This window comes from Geotrypetes seraphini, chromosome 12 (assembly GCF_902459505.1).
Source record: "Geotrypetes seraphini chromosome 12, aGeoSer1.1, whole genome shotgun sequence".
Lineage (NCBI taxonomy): Eukaryota > Metazoa > Chordata > Amphibia > Gymnophiona > Dermophiidae > Geotrypetes > Geotrypetes seraphini.
This window is the reverse complement of record NC_047095.1, coordinates 22,435,070-22,458,209: the sequence shown is the minus strand read 5'-3', so window position 1 is coordinate 22,458,209 and position 23,140 is coordinate 22,435,070. Positions and strand designations below refer to the sequence as shown.

Sequence of the window (23,140 nt, the reverse complement as noted above, 5' to 3'; positions counted from 1 at the left end):
GTGACAGGAAATAATGAGGAGAGAATTATTGTGTCTCATAATCAAGGACTACTCTCAATAAGGGGAAGGTAAAGGGGAGGGGGAAGTTATGAATTGTAGGTGTCTTGGAAGAAAAAGATTTAAGATTAGATTTGACTTTTTCCTGGGAGGTTTCTAGTCTGAGGTAAGAGGGTAGGGAATTCCTCGGGGTGGGACTGGCGACAGAGAAAATGCTAGAGCATGTGAAATTGTAAATGATCTGTTTTACTGTTGAAATTATAAGTAAATAGTCTTTCCTAGAAGTAGTATGTTACTGGGGCCAGTTCTAGATATTCACTGGTGGATTTACATTGCATGAAGATAGGAGACAAACAGTAGATGGAAGGCAGTGGTTCCACTTCAAGAATTAGTTGAAAGATGTTAGGAATACATTACGGTGACCACCAATATATTTTGCATAGGTCACAAAACAAGTACTGTACATAAAATGGTTTATATTGGGCCAGACTTTCAAAGGTTCATCAAGCTCAGATTTTATATATTTATTTATTGTGATATGGTTTTGATATTTGTTATTTTTAACAACTTGTATTATTTTATTTATTGTGATATGGCTTTGATATTTGTTATATTTAACAACTTGTATTATTTAATTTATTTTCTGTTTTCAGTGTTACAATGTACCCCTGAAGCAGGCAGTTAGCTGAAACATGTTAGGTCTTTGAATTTTGAAATTTAATATTTCTAACTGGTACCTGGACTGTATTTTTTTGTGGACTCGCTGCTCCTTTTTGGTGACTTGTGCTTTCTGTAGTGGGGCACCTCTCTATTCATAACTGATTGCTCAAAGTATTGTCCACAATAACTCCATGATAATTTTCCTAGATGTTTATATCGCACACCAATAGTTAGGATTATTTTTCTCCATATACAATATCACTTTGCATTATCCATATTAAATTTTTTCTGGCATTTAGATTCTCAGTCCCTCTAGACTACCTCACAGACTATTCAAGATTTAACAAAGCTGAATAATTTTGTATCATCTAGAAAAGGGAGCAAAGAGTGAGAGATTACATTTTGTAGATCCTTTATTAAAGATGTAGAGATTTGATACACTCCAATATTTACCTCTCTCCTCTGAGTAACTGATAATTGAGACCTACTCTGTTTCCTTTTAATGAATTTTTAATTTGCAGTAGATGATTTGCTCTATCCCATGAATTTTCCTTAGGAGTCACTTAGGAGCAGTGATCTCAAACTCACGGCCCCGGGGACCACATGTGGCCCTCCAAGTACTATTTTGAGGCCCTCGGTATGCTTATCACAATCATATGTGTCTTTAGCTATAAATGACAATATTATTATTAAGACTTGGCCAAAAGGAAAGATTTATAAACTATAAAGAGTTTTACCTCATGCGAAATTGTCATTTCTTTAATAAGACATTAACTTTTTTTCTGAGGCCCTCCAAGTACTTACAAAATGTGGCCTGGAAAGGGTTTTAGTTTGAGACCACTACTTAAGAGGGAATTTGTTAAATGCTTTCTGAAAATCTACATACAGGTGTAGGTTTAGGTGTATTTTACTAACGAATAGCACATTATCTCTCACAGGACCCATTTTATTTCCTGCTGCAGATAATGTGCGCTCCTTCCCTTATAGTATTTAGCTCATGTAGTTCAAGGCAAGTTGCCTTGAAGTACAGTAAGTATTTTTTTGTCCCCATAAAGCTTACAATGTCAAAGGTCCTTTTACTAAAGGGCATCAAGCCCTTAACACATACGGCAGGCTTCCATGCGACAAATTAAGGGGTTTTGTAGTATTTGCCTGTTATCCCACGACAAGCAGGCAGCATATTCTTACATATGGGTGACATCATCCACGGACCCAAGTACAGAGAGTGCAAAAGTGTACTGCCACTTCAACTTCTTTAGAAGTCTCAAGACCACTCATACCACACATGTGCCAGTGCCTTCCCACCCAGTGTTGTCTCGTGGGACCTTCAGTTCTTACTCTTCCATGGAGCTAAGAAGTCATATATTTTTGGAGTCTCTCCCAAGAGCATTTTTTCCTAGTGGTTTCATGAAGTGATCCGCAGAGTTGGGATTGTCAGTATCTTGGTCCTGAGCACCAGGTGGACTCTTGTTCTCGCTGCTCAAAGCTCCAGAAGTGATCTTTGAAGGTTCAACTTTTATAATAAGAGAAGTTGTTTTGGACATCAGAGACATCAAAAGTGTCCTCTGCATCTGATTTGGACAAACATCAATTTCCAGCATTGACATTAACACCACCTTCAACACCTTGCTCTGTTGGTACCACCATCTACTTCATTTGCTAAAAAGGCTAATACATTCTTATGCTTCATCCCCTCACCATACATCAGTGTCATCTCAAGCATCGAGTCAGTCAATGCGTCTCGCTCTCCATCTTTACAGATGTGTCCCCTCAGAGGTGTGCTCATCGAGGTCACCAACTCCTTGACATCCTACAACACTGACTGTAATGATGACATCCTAAGTACCGTTCAGTCCATCCAGAATCAATGAATGGAGCTGCTTCAGAAGTAACTAGCAATTATGCAACAAATGCATTTGACCCAAGCTCCTACATCACTGTACGAGGCCATCTGGTACTAGATCACACTCTCCTCCCTGTCGCCATACATCCAGGTCCAGAATGTCCTGATGCCAAAGTACCTCCTCTAGATAAACGTCTGATCGACATCTAAGGAGAGACAGAACTTCCTCTCAAAGCTCACCTCGAAGCCATAGTCAACATTCATCTCAGTGGCATCCTTCTTCTAAGAGCCACCAATCTAGTCAATCACCAGGCATCAAAGAATTTGACTCAGATCTTTCAAGTCAGTATTATTCTAACCCAGAACTTTCAGCTCTGGAGTCCTATGGAATCTCCTCAGACCCATCTCCATTACCAAACCCAGAACTTTCAGCTCTGGAGTCCTATGGAATCTCCTCAGACCCATCTCCATTACCACCTAGACGGTGATCACCACCTGAAAGCCTTTCTTTTAGAAAATTCATTAGACAAATGGGACAAGCTCTACCAGTCAGAATGGAATCTTAATCTGAACCAAGAGCTGGGCTTTTGATGCCCTGGATTTTTAACAAATCCCTAAGGATTGCTTAAAGCTTCCAGCCTTCAAGCCTCTCCTTGAAGATTGGAGGATGTCTGGAAGCTTGGGAATGGATAATTATCCTGGAGATTATCAAAGAGGATTACCAGATAGAATTTGCGCACCTCTATTCAACTGGTTCGTGGATTCGCTGACAGACTGGCCAGAGAAGGCAAAGGTTCCAAGCAACGTTATGAAGGTTGCTAGATATTAAAGCCATAGAATCAGGCAAATACTCCATATACTTTGCCGTGCCTAAGAAAGATACAGAGAAGTGGAGGTCCATCCTGTATCTCAAAGATGTCAACATGAACCTGAGAGTTCCTCAGTTCTGGATGGAGACCGTTCAGTACTTCATCACAGCAGTGGAGCCAGGAGAGTTTCTGGCTGCCCTAGATTTGATGGAAGCTTTCCTTCACATCCCCATCTTCCTTGAATACAGAAAGTTCCTCAGATTCCATGTGTTGGAGAATCACTGTCAATTCTCAGTGCTTCCCTTTGGGCTGGCAACAGTTCCCTGAACTTTCACCAAGATTATGGTGGTGGTGGCTGTTCTGCATAGCAGGTTGATGGGTGCACCTGTACTTGGATGATTGGCTTATCAGAGCACCATCCTGAATGGAAGGAGAAAAGGCAGTAGCAGCAGTTGTAGAGATGCTACAGAGTCTATAATGGATTTTTCCCTATGGAACAGTACAGTTTAGGGGGGTGAAGAATTTATGTGCACGACAGAAGAGCGGGACTAGGGTGTGATTGTATGTAATGATCTTAAGATAGCCAAACAGGTTGAAAAGGTGACAGTGGAAGCTAGAAGGATGCTAGGGTGCATAAGAAGAGGTATGGTCAATAGGAAAAAGGAGGTATTGATGCCCCTGCATAAGACTCTGGTGAGACCTCATGTAGAATATTGTGTACAATTCAGGACACCGCACCTTCAAAAAGATATAAAAAGGATGGAGTCGGTCCAGAGGAAGGTTACTAAAATGGTGCATGGTTTTCGTTATAAGGCATATGGGGACAGATTTAAAGATTTCAATATATGTATACTTTGGAGGTAAGGTGGGAGAGTGGAGATATGATAGCAACATTTAAACACCTAAATGGTATCATTTGAAAGAAAGCTCTGGAATGAGAGGGCATAGGATGAAGTTAAGCGGTGATATTTTACAGAAAGGGTGGTAGATCGTGGTACAGTCTCCCAGAAGAGATGGTGGAGACAGAGACGGTGTCTGAATTCAAGAAAACATGGGATAGGCATGTGGGATCTCTTAGAGAAAGGAAGAGATAATGGTTACTGTGGATGGGCAGACTGGCTGGACCATTTGGCTGTTATCTGCTTTCGTGTTTCCAGGATGCCTTGTTATCGTACTGGTTACCTCAGAGAGACTCTGCAAGTTCCACTCCCCTGGATAGCGGCACCAGGTACAGCATGAGCTGGTGGCTCTGCCCAGTCTCTAGCAAAGGGAATCCTGCTCCGGATCAATTCATGGGTCATCCTGATGATGAATGCCAGCTTGTTCGGCTGGGGGGCACATTTCAATGGTCATCCAGTTTAAGGGCAATGAACTCCATCACAGCAGAAGTGGTCTTTCAACAGGCTGGAATTACAAGCAGTTCATGTGGCACAGTACCAACTACAGTCTGCTGGAGAGAAAAACAGTCAGTCTTCTCTGTCAATACCACTGCAGTGGTCTATTTCAACAGGCAGGGAGGCACCAGGAGTGCTCTGCTGTGGCAGGAGATGAAATCATTGTTCTGTTGGGCAGAAACACACCTGCAGGTGATCTCTGCGATGCATATAGCCGGAGGATTACTGTACAGGTCCTGGACTGCTGGGCACGATGGACCTCAGGTCTGACCCAATGGAGGCACTGCTTATGTTCTTATATTCTTATGAGTGGACAGTGTTCAAGTGGATTATTTCAGCAGACAGACCCAAGAGAGTGGTCGTTGATTATATTTTTTCCAGTAGATAAGGATGGTGTGCTGAACCCCCTCCCAGCAATTTATCTGATGCGCCTGCTTTCTGAGTCAAACTTGATGGCCAGCTCCATTGCTAAGATTTCATTGTCAGTCAGACTTTTGAATTAAGAAGAGATTGAATATAAGATTACAAGGGAGGAATGGTTGAGCTCCATGAATGTTCAGGCTGTTTGTTTCTTGAATTAATTGTTCCTCTCAGAGGCTTGTTAATGTTTTAACTACATTACTGTTGATGCAGTGATTGTTTTAAATTCATCTGAGTAGATCAGACACCTGGTTTTGGGGAGTTCCCCATACCCCCTCCTTCTCCTGCCTTCTGTAGCAGGGCTGTCGCCGGCTTTGGTACAAACTAAAAGGGGCGGCAGAGACCGTAGAGAAGGAGAGGAGTTAAAAATCCTGCATTGACATCTTCTGCAGTATACTTGCGAGCATAGATGGACAACCCTAAGGGTCAGCACACCATCCCTATCTACTATAAAAGATATTATTAAGATAAGAACCTAATCTCTTTATATTGTATATGTGTATGTACATTAACTGCTTTTTCCAAAAATACCTTATATTTGCCCTCTGAGAATCACAGTTCAGTAATCCCATATCAACCCTAAATTAAGTAATCCACATGTTTATTACATTCAGGTGCATCATATACAGAAAGAATTGGTGTTAAGAACCCACAATCTTCAGGAGATAAATGAAGAAAATACCCGTTTACAGCTGACTCTGCAGCAACACCAGCAAATGCTACAACAAGGGACAACTAGAATTGGAGAACTAGAAGAAAACCAGGGAGAACTTGAAAAACAGGTGTAGTACAAACTGCACTAGTAAAGGAGATGGTTTGTTAACTTTCAAATAAACAATTGGTTTACACAGTAGTAACTGTAATATTTATCTTTACATGAAATGTTCAATTGGCTGCAGTTGGGGGAGTTATACAGTATATTGTCACTATATGTAATCAAAACCGTAACGAACAGATTAATATTTAGAGATGAAAATCCATTCATACTATAAATGCTAATGAGCTTATATTTTAACTAATACTAAGGTTAAATTTGGTCATTTTACTATTGTTATGCTGTTACCACAATTGTATGTTCTGACAAACTACCTACTATACAACAGCTTGGCAGAATCTTTTCATAAGTGTCTAATCCCATTAAATAAATATTTTTTCTACCCAACATACATTAACTGCCAAAGTTAAGGTGCATAAAGTTCAAGCCCTGCATTAATTGTTGGGAGCATTTCTAGAACTTTGGGGGAAACAGCCGAACAGTAATGTTAATTAGGGATGGGCAGTCTAAAATTTTCATTTCATGCCATGTCCTATGTTTATAGGAATTTTTATTCAGGCTTTTTTTTTGTTTGTTTGTTTTTTTCATCCCAGGAGAAATTTTACTAAGTGTATGCACTTCTTTAGAAAGACACACTATTAATGGTATTAAAAAAATCTGAAATTTGGAGGGGGGGTTTCCTGTCATTTCAGTTATGCTGTTGAGACTAAGGGCCCCTTTAAGAAAGCCATGATAACAATTCTCCTGCAGCAAATGCACCAAAGCCCATAAGAATTGAATAGGCTTTGATGCATTTGCTGCAGGAGAATCACTAACATGGCTTTGTGAAAGGGGCCCTTAGGGCCTGGTCTATTAAACTGCGCTAGCAGTTTCTAGCACGGGGAGCCGCGCTGCTCCTGACGCTCATAGGAACTCAATGAGCATCGGGAATAGCACAGGCCATTCAGCACAGCTCCCCGCACTAGAAACTGGTAGCGCGGTTTCGTAGAAGAGTGAGTTAGTCTCAACAGCATAGCTGATAGCACAATGTATTTAGCCACTCTGCTGGAGGTTAACATTAATTAAAAGGTACCATACTTATTCATTCCTTGCCCTTTCCTTTCTACCTAATAGAAATTTCAGTTAGGTGTTAAGCAGTGGCATAGCAAGGTTAGGAGGTGTCCAAAGCGGTGGCACCCCCACATCCTTCTCTCTGCCCCCCCCCCACTCCTTCCTCATCCCCCATGCCACACTTGCACCCTCCCTTCCTCCCCGTATCTCTTTAAAATCTTTGCTAGCGTGAGCAGCTTCTCTGGCCTGCTACTCATGCAGGCATTGGCTTTCCCTCTTATGTCACTTTCTGGCCCTGTGATTTCAGAGGGCAGCCAGGCTGGCATGAGCCACCAGGATGGTCTCAGGACTTAAAGATCTCCCATATGAGGAACGTCTGAGCAGACTGCGCTTATATTCTCTCGAGGAACGCAGAGAAAGGGGGGATATGATAGAAACATTCAAATACATCACAGGTCGCATTGAAGTGGAGGAAGAAATCTTTTTTTCTTACTGGTCCCACGGCGACAAGAGGGCATCCACTAAAGCTCAGAGGGGGAAGATTTCATGGGGACACCAGGAAATACTTCTTCACCAAAAGGGTAATTGATCGATGGAATGGTTTTCCACGACAGGTAGTCGAGGCCAGTAACACGCTCGACTTCAAGGGACGATGGGACAGACTGGTAGGGTCGCTCAAGAGGAATGCTTAATAGATGGATTCTCAAGGGAGGGAGGGAAGCTTAATAGATGGATTCTCGAGGGAGGGAGGGTTCTTGAGAGGACAGACTTGTTGGGCCGTCAGCCCTTTTCTACCGTTCTGCTCTATGTTTCTATGTTTCTATGCCATAGAACTTTCTCATGTTGGCAAAGATTTAAAGAGGTATGGGGTTGGGGGAAAAGGAGGGCAGAAACATGGTGTGGAAGAGGGGGGGGGCAGAAAGGTGCAAGCATTCCCACCAAGACGGTGCCTGAGGTGGTCCACCCTTCTGCCCCTCCTCCCCACCTAACTACATCACCGGTGTTAAGTATTGGGAATATGAACCTCTCTTCCACTATGTCTGTAGAGATGAAAAAATTTGCTTTCTAACTTCCAAGAAAGTGAGCAGCTTAACTCCAACTCAATTGTTATCTTTATTAAGTGCATCTTTTACAGCAAAGCCTGTTCATTGAACTTTGCCAACCATTATTCCATAGTGGATCTCTGCAGGAATGTGCAAAGACAACGAACCAGAATACAGCCAATGGAAAGTCATATAACAGTTTATTGGCTGTATTCTGGTTCATTGTCTTTGAAGTTTATGCTGAAGGTCCATTGTCCAGTCCCACTCCTCTTCCTAGTTTTGGTTCCTGTGGGCCTGTGTTTTGGGGGACTCCATTGTCCAGTCCCATTCTTCTTCCTGGTCTCCTGTAACACAATTGGCAACAAACTTTTTATCACCTGGTGAAAATATGCCAAAATGGGGGACTTTAAATAGATACTAAAGAAAAATATCTAAGACAATAATAATAGGACATCAATATGGGTAAAGCTCACTAATAAGAGCAAAATTTAACCCCAGAGAAGATCTCATAGGTGACAAGCACCATACACAAGGTCTAAATAAGGCCTGCCCATACATCATTATGTCCAATTTTTAAATTTATTAGTGCAAAAATCCATAAACCATGGTTTGATTTTATGCCTAAGCAGATTCTGTACATCCAACACTTTCCTGTCCTCTTTAAGATCTTTCTGTAATTTTTTCAGATAGTAAATCTTCTGTAATGGAGGAACATTAGATTCTGAAATCTTTAAGATAGTAATCATAAAGATTAGGTTCTTACCTCTATAATCTTCTTTCCAGTATAAAGTGACATGAGTCTTGACACCCACCTTGTCAGATGTCAGTTTAGCCTGCTCCCTGTCTCAGACATGTAGGTTTGTCTCCAAATGATTGCCTTGGAGCAGCCAAGAGAGCATAAAGATAAGTTTATTTGATTCTCAAGCAAGTGCAATAACTGATGCAAGAGTTTGCTATAAATGTTAGTGTTGGTTGCACTCAGGTAGATGGCTTGTTTGGTGGACTGGAGAAGGGTGGCTGTGGTCCCTCTACAGTCTACACAAAAGTGGAAGTAAGGAAGAAGCAGGGAATTACAGGCCTCTGTGGTAAGCAAATTAATGGAAACGCTTCTAAAACAGAGAATGGTGAAGATTCTGGAATCATGTGGATTACAGGACCAGAGTTAAATGGATTCACTAGAGAAAGGTCTTGTCAGACAAATGTGACCAGAAAATTGGGTAGAGGGAGTGCACCAGATGTGGTGTATTTAGATTTTAGCAAAGCCTTTGACAGTATACCACACAGACATCTAATAAATACACTGAGTACCCTCGGGATGGGTCCCAAAGTGAAGGGCTGGGTTAAGAACTGGTTAAGTGGAAGGCGACAGAGGGTAGCGATCAATGGAGATCGCTCTGAGGAAAGGGATGTTACCAGTGGTGTGCCTCAAGGTTCTGTTCTTGGGCCTGTTCTTTTTAACATTTTTATAAGCAATATTGCTGAAAGGCTGTCAGGTAAGATTTGCCTCTTTGCGCATGATTTCAAAATCTGCAATAGAGTAGACATCCCAGATGGTGTGAATAACATGAGGAAGGACCTAGTGAAGCTTGAAGAATGGTCTGAAATTTGGCAGCTAAAATTTAATGCTAAGAAATGCAAGGTCATGCAGTTGGGCTGCAAAAACCCGAGGAAACGGTACAGTTTAGGGGGGTGAAGAACTTATGTGCACGACAGAAGAGCGGGACTTGGGTATGGGTATTGTATGTGATGATCTTAAGGTGGCCAAACAGGTTGAAAAGTTGACGGTGAAAGCTAGAAGGATGCTAGGGTGCTTAGGAAGAGGTATGGCTAGTAGGAAAAAGGAGGTATTGATGCCCCTGTATAAGAGTCTGGTGAGACCTCATTTAGAATATTGTATACAATTCTGGAGACCGCATATTCAAAAAGATATAAAAAGGATGGAGTCGGTCCAGAGGAAGGCTACTAAAATGGTGCATGGTCTTCATAATAAGGCGTATGGGGACAGACTTAAAGGTCTCAATATGTATACTTTAGAGCAGGGGTGTCAAAATCCCTCCTCGAGGGCTGCAATCCAGTCGGGTTTTCAGGATTTCCCCAATGAATATGCATGAGATCTATTAGCATACAATGAAAGCAGTGCATGCAAATAGATCTTATGCATATTCATTGGGGAAATCCTGAAAACCCGACTGGATTGCGGCCCTCAAGGAGGTACTTTGACACCCTTGCTTTAGAAGAAAGATGGGAGATATGATAGAGATGTTTAAAACCTACATGATGTAAATGCGCATGAGTTGAGTCTTTCAATTGAAAGGAAGCACTGGAATGAGAGGGCATAGGATGAAGTTAAGAGGTGATAGGCTCCAAAGTAATCTAATGAAATACTTTTTTACAGAAAGGGTGGTAGATGTGTGGAACAGTCTCCCAGAAGATGTGGTGGACACAGAGACTGTCTGAATTCAAGAAGGCATGGGATAGGCACATAGGATCTCTTGGAGAGAAAAAGAGATAATGGTTACTGTGGATGGACAGACTAGATGTGCCATTTGGCCTTTATCTGCCATCATGCTTCTATGTTTCTATTAAGTTTCTTGGGGTTTATCTAATTGTCTTTGATGCAGAGCAGAAAAGACTTGACTTGGTTAAGGAGTTCCCTATGCCTTCCTTATTATTGCTCCTCTCTTAGGGGTGATCAACTGCTTTAGTACGAACTGAGTTGATGGGCACTGCTCACCGACACAAGGAGGTGGAACTGGAAAGCTATGGAGGATTTCTTCTGCAAAAACTTGTGGGTAAAAGAGGATATCTCACTTGTCAAGACTCGTATCTCTTTATATTATATTCTCGAGGTAAGAACCTAATTTTCCCATAGTATCCTCTAAGTGCAAAGAATGACTAGGCACATACCAACCCCCCTCTTATCACACATAATATAAAAAATAACATCTTAAAATGAACTCTTTATGTTTTAGGTATCTGGTGAATCTCCTTATATGAGTGAGGAGTAACCCGCTCATTATATTTACAACTTGTCAAAAAATGTACATCTGCCATTTCAGGTCAAGTGGTTTCAAAATATGAAGTTTGACCTCAAATTGAAAAAGAGATGGATCAGTTGCAGTATCATAGGACAAAACTGTAATTAAGAGATGTTTACCAACTGTGTAAATGCTGTAAAATTTCACTTGCTTGAATTCACTTCCAGAAAGTATGTTTAGACATTAAACAGAGCTCATAGGTTATTAGGGTATACTCTGTTCTTTGAACATAGCAATGAACTACAACCTTTAGACTGTACACACTGGACTTCAGGATTTAGGCTTTTGTGATTCGATAAAGGGGAAAGGAAATGGGACTTGTATACCGCCGTTTTGTGGTTACACATTTAAAGCAGTTTACATATATAGAAGTACTTATTTTGTACCAGGGGCAATGAAAGATTAAGTGACTTGCCCAGGGTCACAAGGAGAAGTGCTAGGATTAATCCCACAACCTCAGGGTTCTGAGGCAACAGCAATACCACTACTAGAAAAATAAGTAGCATAAAACAGCATGCTCAACACTGTCCATGTTTATAGGTATCCAAACTTGAAAAGAATCTTCAGAAGGAGAAAACATTTTCAAGAGAAGAGTTAAAAAGGATGGAAGAGAAACTGCATGTGGCTTGTCAAGATGTAGATCTGAAAAGTCAACAAGTACTTCAGCTTACTAGCACTCTCAAGTAAGTTCACTAAAATCCTTTATAGATATCTGCTCCCCACCCACCACCCCCAACATTCAAAACTATTTAATGAGCCAAGAATGACTCCTGGCCGGTTAACTGGCATATCAGCACCTAACCATGGATAATGAGCAAGAGATAGCTGGCTATTTTCTGCCGAATATTCACTGTTAGCTGCTAGCTACTAACCAGCTATATTGTGCAACATAGCTGGCTAGGCGCAGATATTCAGTTATGTTTAGCAGCTAAAATAGGCTTTAGTGCTGAATATCTGTATAATTATATTCAATGCTGCACACTGAAAACAGCCTGGCATTGAATATCCAGGTTGAGCACCAGCATCAGGCAGACAGCACGCTGCCCAGCGTCAGCTGAATATTGGCCCCATAGACTCCACTATTTGTGTTTTTCTTAAAATCTTGTTGAAATTAAAGTACTTTTTCATCAGAAGCCTGTTTGAATTGTGTTCAAAATAAATTTCTTTTTAAATCATGAGCTCCTGGCCTAAAAGTGCATTTTGCAAAACTGGACAGCTGGCACTGGCAGAATCAGTTGCATCAATTGGCATTTAGAAGACTTGAGATGCCCATGGGTCTTGGAAGAGGAAGCTTTTATATATGAAAACCTGGGATTCATATATACAAACTCTGCATCCTAAGTTTGCTTTTAAATGTAATGAAATGACACTGCTTGTAGTTTGCTCAATTATGACAGGTGGGGCACAAACTGATAATGAGGATGGAGTAGGGATGGGGAGAAATGTGGAAGGGGGGGGTTTGGATTGGAAGGGATAGAGAAGAGACCGTTAGCATTTATTTGTTTAAGATATGTTACCATAAACAAAAGGGAAAGGAGGATGGGGTATGTTCTTCGAGCACAGGGACACTAAACAAATATAATCCACTCTATTATAAAGCAATGCCAAAGTTAGCTCCTGAGATGTCTTCCAGCTCTTAGCTATCGGTATCCGTGCACTGGAAAGTTAAGTAAACATCATTCAGTCACTTTGAGATAAGACAAATCCCAAAAAGGGGCAATCTGTGGATAGTCCTACCAAATATGGATAAATGTACCCAGGTGCCCACACTGATGCCAGCAAGACCCATCCCCAGTTTTATATAATTTAAATATCTTTTCAGGGGTATAATACCATTGATAAAATAGCTTATATCCATTTTCTAGCAAGGGAGTTGCCACAGAGAATTTCAAAAGGCTGCAAAACTTCAAAAGCCCCTCTTCCATAATTATGTAGGAAAGGTTCTCCCAAGACTCCTCCCAACAAGTAATATATCGGGAAACAGGATTAAATTGAGTCAGAAAAACAGAGCACAATTGGGATATCCCCTCCTGTCCCATGCCCATTAGAAGAGCCTGTTCCAAGGGATGTTCCTCCAAACAGAGCTCCTTACAGGCTTTAAAATCTCAGATTTGGTGATACTGAAAATATAACATAACTTTATTTATTTTTCTATACCGCCTTAATCAAAAGAATTCTAGGCGGTTTCCACAAAGAGAAAAAACTGGACAATCAGTGAAATACAAAATAGTAAAAAATGAATGCAACTTGTTGTATAAAAGACATTAACAGTTTAAAATTGATAGGATAAGATTAGTTTTGTTTAAAAAGTAAAGATAAAAACACAAATTAAGAAATGAATTTATCAAATAATATTGTCTTGATTTCTTTTCTAAAAGCGCCATAGGACAACATGGCTCACTATATCAACCAAATTCCTCCGGCAAGGCTTGAAAAGATTTCATCTTCCCCTGTTGCCAAATTTGGCCCAAGGCACATAACAAACTATCCGCCCAGATAAAGCCCCTGGCTCAAATCCTGGAGCATATTGAATAGGGGTGAATTGAAAATATCGCCACTGGAAAAACACCTTAGCTCTATAATATATCCATTCTTCCAAATAACTTTTCATATTCCTATTAAGATGGGGTGTGGGAGATCACGTGATACACTGAGCTGAGACAGACGTAGGCTGCCTGAGTTCCCAGGCCCCGAGCCCCGAATTGCCCCGTTGCCTGCCGCCCGAGGTGCACCGGAGGATAGCGCTTTGCAGCGATTGGTGAGCCTCCTGCATGGACAAATTTCTGTCTTCCCCCGTGCCGCCGATGTCTACCCGCACCCAAAAAAAAGATCGCGAACGCCTGCAGCACGGCGGGGACAAAATGGCGCCGGTCACCTCGCCGGCTATACAACAAATCGCGCTGGAGGCGCTAACGGCCTTAACGCAGGCAGTAACAGTGGCAATGCAGCCTAGTATTGATAAGCTCTCAGAACAACTTTTAAAGCTCGAAAACATGCTTACTGAGACTACTAGCCGCACAACAGCCTTGGAATCACAGGTCTCAGGTATGGATGACACACAGTGAGTCCATGATAACACACTGCAGGAACTACAGGCCCTGACTCAAAAGCAAGCAGAGAGACTGGATGATCTGGAAAATAGATCACGCAAGTCCAATTTACGCTTTTTAGGTATTCCAGAAACAGTGTCTGGACTTAAGCTGTTACAGGCCTTGGAAGACTGGCTAACATCTACCTTTTCCTTGCGAGAGAGCTTGGGCCCTATAAGGCTGGAATGGGCGCATCGGCTGGGCAGAGAGCAGGCCCGGGAAGCGAGGCCTAGAATGGTTATAGCCAAACTTCTAAATTATAACCACAAAGTTGAAATACTGCGCAAATATAAACAACTATGAGAGCATTTAACATTTGAAGAATCTGAGGTGTGCATTTTTCAGGATTACTCAGCGGCGCTGACCGAGTGCAGGAAGCTATTTTACCCGCTTTGTTCATTCTTGGCTGCAAAGAAAATTCATTTTCTCTTCTTATACCCAGCCGCCTTGCGTATACACCATCAAGGACAATGGCATGCATTTGATTCAACTGTGGAGGCAGCCACTTTTATGAATACTCACATGCTCTCCCAGGCGGACCTTACCTGACTGAGTGCTCACTCCGAGGACGCACTCACCACTTTCTGATGGCTGCACTTTGGTTTGGAGGTTCCTGGGATTCTTAGAACCCCACATGATGGGGGATCTGGACTCTATTTGCTACAATAGACTGGGTTTGTTCAGAATTGCATGCAAGTTGACACAGTTTCTGGGATTGTGCATTTTATATTTGTTGTATACTATAAGTTTTATTTATACTGGGCTTACTACGGGTATAATGCTTTTGATTTGTGGGTGACTCGGGGCCTGGAGTGGCATTAGTTTGTGATCTTTCACGCCTCTAGGACCGCCTTGGGGCGGACCTTTAGTTGTGACGGCATACTAATGCGAGAAGGGGGTTGACAGGGGGGAGTGGGTGGGGTGGGTTGGGGGGGAGTCCTTTGCTATGGTGGAGGTATGCGAGACACTTTTGGATACAGGAGAGTCAGAGTCCTGAAGCTACTATGAGATTTTTGCATGCGGAAATGTCTACGGCTTTGCAGATGCTTAGGCAGGCCCTGAGTGTTGCATGGCTACCCTGGGTGAGGCTGGGAACCTGGGGTGGTTTGTTTCTACACACTGTTGCTTTTTTGCAAATATTTACCATTTCCATAGGTCATAGCTAATACTCTGCGCATAGTGTCATGGAATGTATCTGGCATTACATCCCCTATTAAACGAACCAAAATTTTAACACAGCTCAAAAGACATAACGTAGATATCGCATGTTTGCAGGAAACCCGCCTGACGGACATAGAACATCAGAAATTGAGGAGGTCCTGGGTGGCTGCAGTTTTTGCAGCCTCTTCCACTCAAAAACGGGCAGGGGTAGCGATATTAATTTGTAAGACTTTACCCTATACTGCCAGAGTGATTGCAACTGATCTACAGGGCAGATATGTACTGTTACATTTGACGGTAGGAACATATTCCTTCTATCTTTTGAATGTGTATGCTCCTAACACATATGATCATTCTTTCTTTGAGGGCATTACAGCATTGTTGCTAGACCGTGTTGAGGAACCAGTGTACGTAGCTGGAGATTTCAACCAAATCTTAGACCCGAACTGTGATCGTTCTACGCCAGGATAGAGCACAAGCATGTCCCACACTAGGGGTATTCCTTATCTCTGTGCCACTTTAGATCTAGTCGACCCCTGGAGACTTTTACACACCACAGAAAGGGATTACACTCATCGCTCCAGGGCACACAATACCCAATCTAGAATAGACTACATCCTTACCACGAGTAGGGCCTTTCTGAATGTAGATGCAGCAATGATAGGCCCGGCCGTGATCTCTGATCATGCGTTGATTTGGATCGATGTGAATATGGGTTTTAATATGCGGGGTCCAGTACGCTGGCGTTTTCCTAGTTATTTATTTTCTGATGACCATTTCAAAACTTATTTAACATCTAAGTGGGAAGACTTCCTTGAATTTAATGGTAAGCATTGCGACAATCCGACGCTGTTTTGGAGCACCGCTAAGGTAGTGCTCAGAGGAGATTGTATAGTTTATGTCGTAGCTCGGAACCGTCGTTTGTCTCGGGGTATCCTTAAATTGGAAAAGGAATTAGCATCAGCCAAACGCCACAATACCCGACACGAACTAATAGGGAACGCTTAATATCGGTGGAATCGACCCTTAATTCTTATATACATGAGCGTACAGTCAAAATGCTTCTAATCTAATCTAATCTAAACCTTAAGTTTATATACCGCATCATCTCCTTCTATATCAAAAATATCGTTACCACCGTTACGGTAATCGTGCTGGGAAGTTGTTGGCACGGCTGATTGCACAGGCCCGGGGACATCGATACGTGTTGGGATTGAGGGACGATAAGGGACGTCTGCAACATTCTACTGCTCACATTGCCCAGACTTTTCAATCTCACTTTCAGAAGATATATGGTCGCCAGGACTCGGGAGCGGTACCCCTTATTAGGGATTATTTAGCAGATTCCGGTTTATTGCCGCTCTCTGACCCAGATGTAGAATATCTTAATGCACCCATTACCCCTAAAGAATTGCAAAATGCAATCCAACGCCAAAGGAATTTTTCTGCTCCAGGGCCGGATGGCTTCACGGCAGAATTCTATAAGATTTTATCAGTTCAACTTGGTCCCTTTTTGCGGGACTACTATTCTCAGGCCATACAGGATAAACACTTTCCCACTGAAGCAAATGAGGCCTTAATCACTCTAATATTGAAACCAGGAAAGGAGAGTGCTGCTCCCGAGTGGACATTAAAATTCTTTCTAAAATATTAGCCGATAGACTAGCTACTCTTCTCCCAAATATTATTGCACCGGCACAGGTAGGTTTTGTGAAAGGCAGACAGGCGGTACATAATGTTCGAAAGGCCCTATTATCACTGGCCCATACGCAATCTCATAATATACCAATGTTGCTGCTTAGTTTAGACGCAGCCCAAGCTTTCAATCAAGTCAATTGGACTTATTTATTTGAGGTGTTGGAATATATGGGAATGACAGGTTGGTATGCCAGAGCGATACGCACGTTGTACTCGACACCAAGGGCGAGATTGCTTATTAATGAGATCATTACAGCTCCTATTCTAATTGAAAGAGGTACCCGACAGGGGTGCCCTTTGTCTCCCCTCCTATTTTTGTTGTACTTGGAGCCATTTCTTCGTACAGTGTCTCTGGACCCCGACATAGTGGGAGTGGACTTTGGGGACTGCACTATCAAAGTGTTAGCTTTTGCAGACGATTTATTATTTACACTGACCAACCCCACTCATTCTATTGCTCATTTTCTGCAGGCGCTACGGGAATTTAGATTCTACTCGGGCTTTACTTTGAATTATCAGAAATCTATAGCTCTAGCTAGTCCAGCGGCTCTACAGCAGACATGGGTGGAAGAGTTTCCTTTTACATGGGCGACGACATCGATTCTATATTTGGGAATTTGGATTCCCAGAGACCTCAAGACTATTTACGACAGTAATATTACTTCACTGATGTAAGACACCTTACAAAATCTACAAAACTGGTCCTCTTTCCCACTCTCAGTAGCGGGGCGGGTAGCCCTTTTTAATATGGTACTCTTTCCCAAATGGTTATATCGCTTTCAGGTGTTACCAATACTCCTCTCCTATACTCATAATGCACGTTTAACTAAAGGTTTACAATGTTTCATTTGGTGTGGTAAATGACCCCGTATGCAATTTCTTAGGATGTGCTTACCTAGGGATTGGGGGGGTTATGGTTTATTAAATGTCCGTTGGTACGCGATGGCATGCCAGATGAGACATATTAATGATTGGTTTAGGGGGACATCTGATTTCACTGCTACTTCCTTGGAATTATCTTTGTTGGCTCTGTACCATGTAAGCTATTTCTTGCATGTGGCGGACCCACAGATACGTCCTTTGGTGTCTCCCTACCCGATATTTGCGCTGGCTCGGCGAACCTGGAAGTGGGTATGTAAAACTGCAAAGTTGTCTTCTGGGGTTTCCTTATATTTACCCATCCAGGGCAATGGAGCTTTTCAGCCTGGACTGCAAAATACATCCTTCCAGAGGTGGAGTATGCTGGGATTACAATATCTTTTCCACCTGTTTCTGGAGGAGGGGAGAATAGCCACCTTTGCGGAATTACATCAGACATTTGATTTACAGCCAACTGACTTTTTTGCTTATTATCAGATCCGACATTATGCTCAGTCTCTACCTGGGGAACACCTTACCGAAGATACCCGGGAGGCCCTCTCGGAACTTTTCAGTCTTTCTGCACAACAGAGGGTTCCTCTTCGTTTTCACATTGTGGGAGTCCGGGACTGTCAATCGGGCACTAATTTGGCCATCTTAGCGACAGCATGGGCAGAGGACTTGCAATGCACTTTAACAGACCAGCAGTTGCAGAGGGTTTGAAACTTATTCAGAAGGTCTCTCCTAACATTACTCATTGGGAAATGCAATTGAAGATAGTCTTGCGACTCTACATCCCGCTGGAACGAGCAGCTCGGATGGGGATTACTGCATCTCATTCCTGCCCGAAATGTGATCAGGCTCACGCTTCTTTAGGCCATATGCTCTGGACTTGCCCTAAAATTCTACAGTTTTGGAGATATTTGGGACATTACATTACGATGCTATGGGGGAGGCGATGGCTTTCGCAACCAAGAGCACTATTCGGATTCTACAATATAACCACGTCCAAACCTAAGGGCATGTCGGCTTTCGTAACCAGAGCGCTTTTGATGGGGAAAAAAGCAATACTTACTAACTGGCTGTCCCGCCAGGGATCGCCACTGTCTTATGCACAGTGGCGATCCCTGATGATAATCCATGCTACATTGGAATGAAGACTTGTGGGAGACTTGGATCGTGGACTTGGTCTTAGATTCAGTCAGACCTGGGAATGTTTCTGGCAGGATCTTACTCCGCATGCCCGCAGCAAATTATTGAACCTCTAAATTTGACTCTTGCTCTCAATTTTTGTTGTGGTACTGGACTTCTGGGGTGGGAAGGGATAGTGGGGGGGTGGGGGGGCGGGGGTTGATTGTAGTTCTGTTTTAGTAACAAAAGCCTATGCTATTTGTATTTGTTTGCTTTACTGTTTTTCATAATAAAAAATATTTGAACATAAGATGGGGTGTGGTTTGCCTCAATTTAGATAGAGAGTCAAGGTATCTAGAGCAGCAAAGCTCCCGCCCAGGCTTGTATGATAGACAACCATTGTTTATTCGTCTTGTGCCACCAAAAAGAAATCCCACTACTGTAATAACACTACAGATAATATAGACAAAAATTAGGAACACCCATTCCTAGTTTTGGGTTGATACAACATCTGTCTAGAAACCCTAGGGGGCTTCCGTTTCCAAATAAATGCAAAAGCCTTCCTATTCAAAGTAAGAAAGAAAGCTTTGGGTATGGTGATGGGCAAGGCCATAAAAAGTTACAAAAGCTTGGATAAAGTTACCATTTTAAGTGTGTGCACTCTGCTTACCCAAGAAATGTTTATAGTGTCCCACCTATCTAGCTCAGCAAAGAGTTCTTTCAGTTTGGATACAAAATTCTTTTTAGAAAGATGGTCAGGTTCCTAGTTAAGTGTACCCTTAGATAACAGATTGAATCCTGAGCCCAGTGGTAAGGAAATGGAAGATTAGGTTCATATCTTTGATAATCTTCTTTCTGTTAGTCCCTGGAGGATTCCATATGCTAGATGTTCAATCCCAAAGCACAGTCTGGGTATTGCAGAAATCTAAATATTTTCAGAACACGTGCTGCACTCCCCCTTAGTGGTAGAATCAGTTCAGACCCAAAGACAAACACATACCTGTAAATCCAGGACAAGGGGGTATAGGGCAGTGATGGCGAACCTATGGCACGCGAAGGCCTTGCAGCTGGCACGCGCACGGCCGCCATCAGGGCAGTACTACCAGGGGGTGCACAGGAGAGAGAGCTGAACGGGGACGATGGGGGACCCGCGGGGTTAAATATAACTTGAGCCGCGAAGTTAGTCTTCTACTCCGACTGCCCTGCCGCTCACACAGCCGATCGGAAATCTTCCCCGACGTCAGCGCCGACGTCGGAGGGAGGGTTTAAGCAAAGCCCGCCCTCCGACGTCAGCGCTGAAGTCTGGGAAGATTTCCGATCGGCTATGTGTGCGCGGCGGGACAGGCAGGAAATAGAAGACAAGCCTACGCGGCTCGAGCTACATTTTGCTGAGAAAGTTGCTAAGATGGGCTGGGAGACAAACGGGGAACACAAAAGGGGGAGGGAGTGCGTTTTGGACACAAGGCATGAACTTGGGAGAAAGAAAGGGAAGGAAAGAGATGCTGAGGTGGGGGAGGGAATGGGTTTTTCGACACAGAAGGCATGAACTTGGGAGAGAGGAAGGGAGGGAAAGAGATGCTGAGGTGGGGGAGGGAATGGGTTTTTGCAAACAGAAGGCATGGACTTGGGAGAGAGGAAGGGAGGGAAAGAGATGCTGAGGTGGGGGAGGGAATGGGTTTTTGGACACAGAAGGCATGGACTTGGGAGAGAGGAAGGGAGGGAAATAGATGCTGAGGTGGAGGAGGGAATGGGTTTTTGGACACAAGGCATAAACTTGGGAGAGAGGAAGGGATGGAAAGAGATGCTGAGGTGGGGGAGGGAATGGGTTTTTGGACACAAGGCATGGACTTGGGAGAGAGGAAGGGAGGGAAATAGATGCTGAGGTGGGGGAGGGAATGTGTTTTTGGACACAGAAGGCATGGACTTGGGAGAGAGGAAGGGAGGGAAAGAGATGGTTGTGTACATGGGGAATAGAAGAAAGGAGAATTTTTGGTCATAGGGAGGGAGTGAGGTACAGACAGTGGCATACCAAGGTGGGGGTGGGGGCGGTCTGCCTCGGTTTTACGCCCCAAGGGGGTGCACAGCTGGCCACCCTCCAGTGTTCTCCCTAGGCTGGCAAACTGCGTCTCTTTAGCCACTTGAGTGCCACCGCCGCCATTGGGAACAGGCCGGTGCCAAGTTCTCCCTGCTTTTCCCTGTGGGGCCGACCAACTCTCGCCACCCGTGTCAATTCTGATGTCGGAGAGGACGTTCTGGGCCAGCCAATCACTGCCTGGCTGGCCCAGAACGTCCTTTCCGATGTTAGAATTGACGTCGAGTGGCGAGAGTTGGTCGGCCCCGTGGGGAAGAGAAGCAGGGCGAACTCGGCGCCGGCCTGTTCCCGATAGTGGCAGTGGCAGCCTATTCCCCAGTGGCGGTGGCAGCATTTTCCCAATGGTGGTGGCATAGGGGAGGGCAAGGAGAAAGAAAGAAAGGGGGGGACAGGGAGCCAAAAAAAAAAGAAAGAGGGCTGGGTGAAACAAAGAAAAATGGGGCACGGAGAGAGAGAGAAAGACAGACATACAGAATGAAAGGGGGTATGGAGAGAGAGAAAAAGAAAGAAGGGGGCAGGGTGAAACAAAGAAAAAGTTTGGGGAGGGAATGAGGTCTGGAAGAGAGAAAGCATACAGGAGGCTGAAAAAAAGGGAAGAAATATTGGATGTACAGTCAGAAGAATAAAGTGCAACCAGAGACTGATGAAATTACCAAAGGTAGGAAAATTATTTTATTTTCAATTTAGTGATCAAAATGTGTCCGTTTTGAGAATTTATATATGCTGTCTATATTTTGCACTATGGCCCCCTTTTACTAAACCGCAATAGCGTTTTTTAACGCAGGGAGCCTATGAGCTTCAAGAGCAGCGTGGGGCATTCAGCGCAGGTCCCTGCGCTAAAAACCGCTATCGCGGTTTAGTAAAAAGGGAGGGGGAATATTTGTCTATTTTTGTATAGTTGTTACTGAGGTGACATTGCATAAAGTCATCTGCCTTGACCTCTTTGAAAACCCGCGGAATATAAATGATAATTAACATTTTCTCTGCGTACAGCGTGCTTTGTGTTTTTAAAATTTTATTGTTGGTAGATCATTTTGACTTGGCCACAAAGGTAAGGGGGAGGGAGGGGAGCTGCTGAAATAGTCTACCTTGACGTGGTTGCAGGCTTACAAATCTTTTGGTCAAAGAGTGCGGCAACAGAGAAAAGTATGTGTGTATTCGGCCCATGAATGAAATCATTAAAACATTCCCAATAAATTGAAATGAAAACCAAAGGATTGTGAATCAAATTGATTCTCTGACAATACAAAGATTCCAACCTTTAAAAATGATGTTACATAGTTCAGGCAACTTTATAAAGAGTTTTTAGATACTAAAATCTTGTTATTAAGGTTTAATTGACGTGCTGGCACTTTGAGGAAATTCTTTGGTTTTGTGCGGCAGTTTGGGCACTCGAGCTCAAAAAGGTTAGCCATCACTGGTATAAGGGAAAATCTCCATCAACACAAGTAACTCACGAACTGGTTTGCTCTACAAAATATTAACAAGTAATAAACAGACACAAAGGTAACTCAGAAAAACATTGAGGAAAAATGCAGTACTAACTCGTTGTGTGTTATGAGCACCCCAAGAAAGGCCTTCGGTAATGTGTATACTCACAGAAACTCCCCACAGGATCTGGCAACTGGCTGAAAAATCTTGAAGCCAGCAACGAGAGTAAGTGAGGCAGAAAGGAGCAGGTTACCCCAAACTACTGAGTGAATACAGAGAAGGGCGGGTCGTATGAAAGTCATAGACACCATCCGGGGTCTAATCTATTGCAGATTTTGGTATCATCTGCAAAGAGGCAAATCTTACCTGACTGCCCTTCAGCAATATTGCTTACAAAATGTTAAAAAGAACAGGTCTAAGAACTGAACTTTGAGGCACACAACTGGTAACATCCCTTTCCTCAGTGTGATCTCCATTAACCACTACCCTCTGTCATCCTGCCCTCAACCAGTTTCTAACCTAGTCCATCACTTTGGGGACCATATCAAAGACACTCAGTTTATTTATTAGATGCCTATATGGAATATTGTGAAAGGCTTTGCTAAAAGCTAAATACACCACATCTAGCGCTCTCCTTCTATTCAATTATTT

At 43.0% G+C, this 23,140-nt stretch overlaps 1 protein-coding gene across 2 annotated transcripts in view; it reads left to right on the top strand.

Annotated features, from left to right (window-relative positions):
- CCDC18 (coiled-coil domain containing 18) overlaps positions 1-23,140 on the top strand; it is a 282,822-nt gene that overhangs the window by 166,082 nt on the left and 93,600 nt on the right. For both annotated transcript variants that reach the window (XM_033915992.1, XM_033915991.1), the window contains 2 exons: positions 5,738-5,905; positions 11,570-11,712. In XM_033915992.1, coding sequence (XP_033771883.1) covers positions 5,738-5,905; positions 11,570-11,712 — 311 coding nt within the window. The remainder of the gene's footprint in view (positions 1-5,737; positions 5,906-11,569; positions 11,713-23,140) is intronic.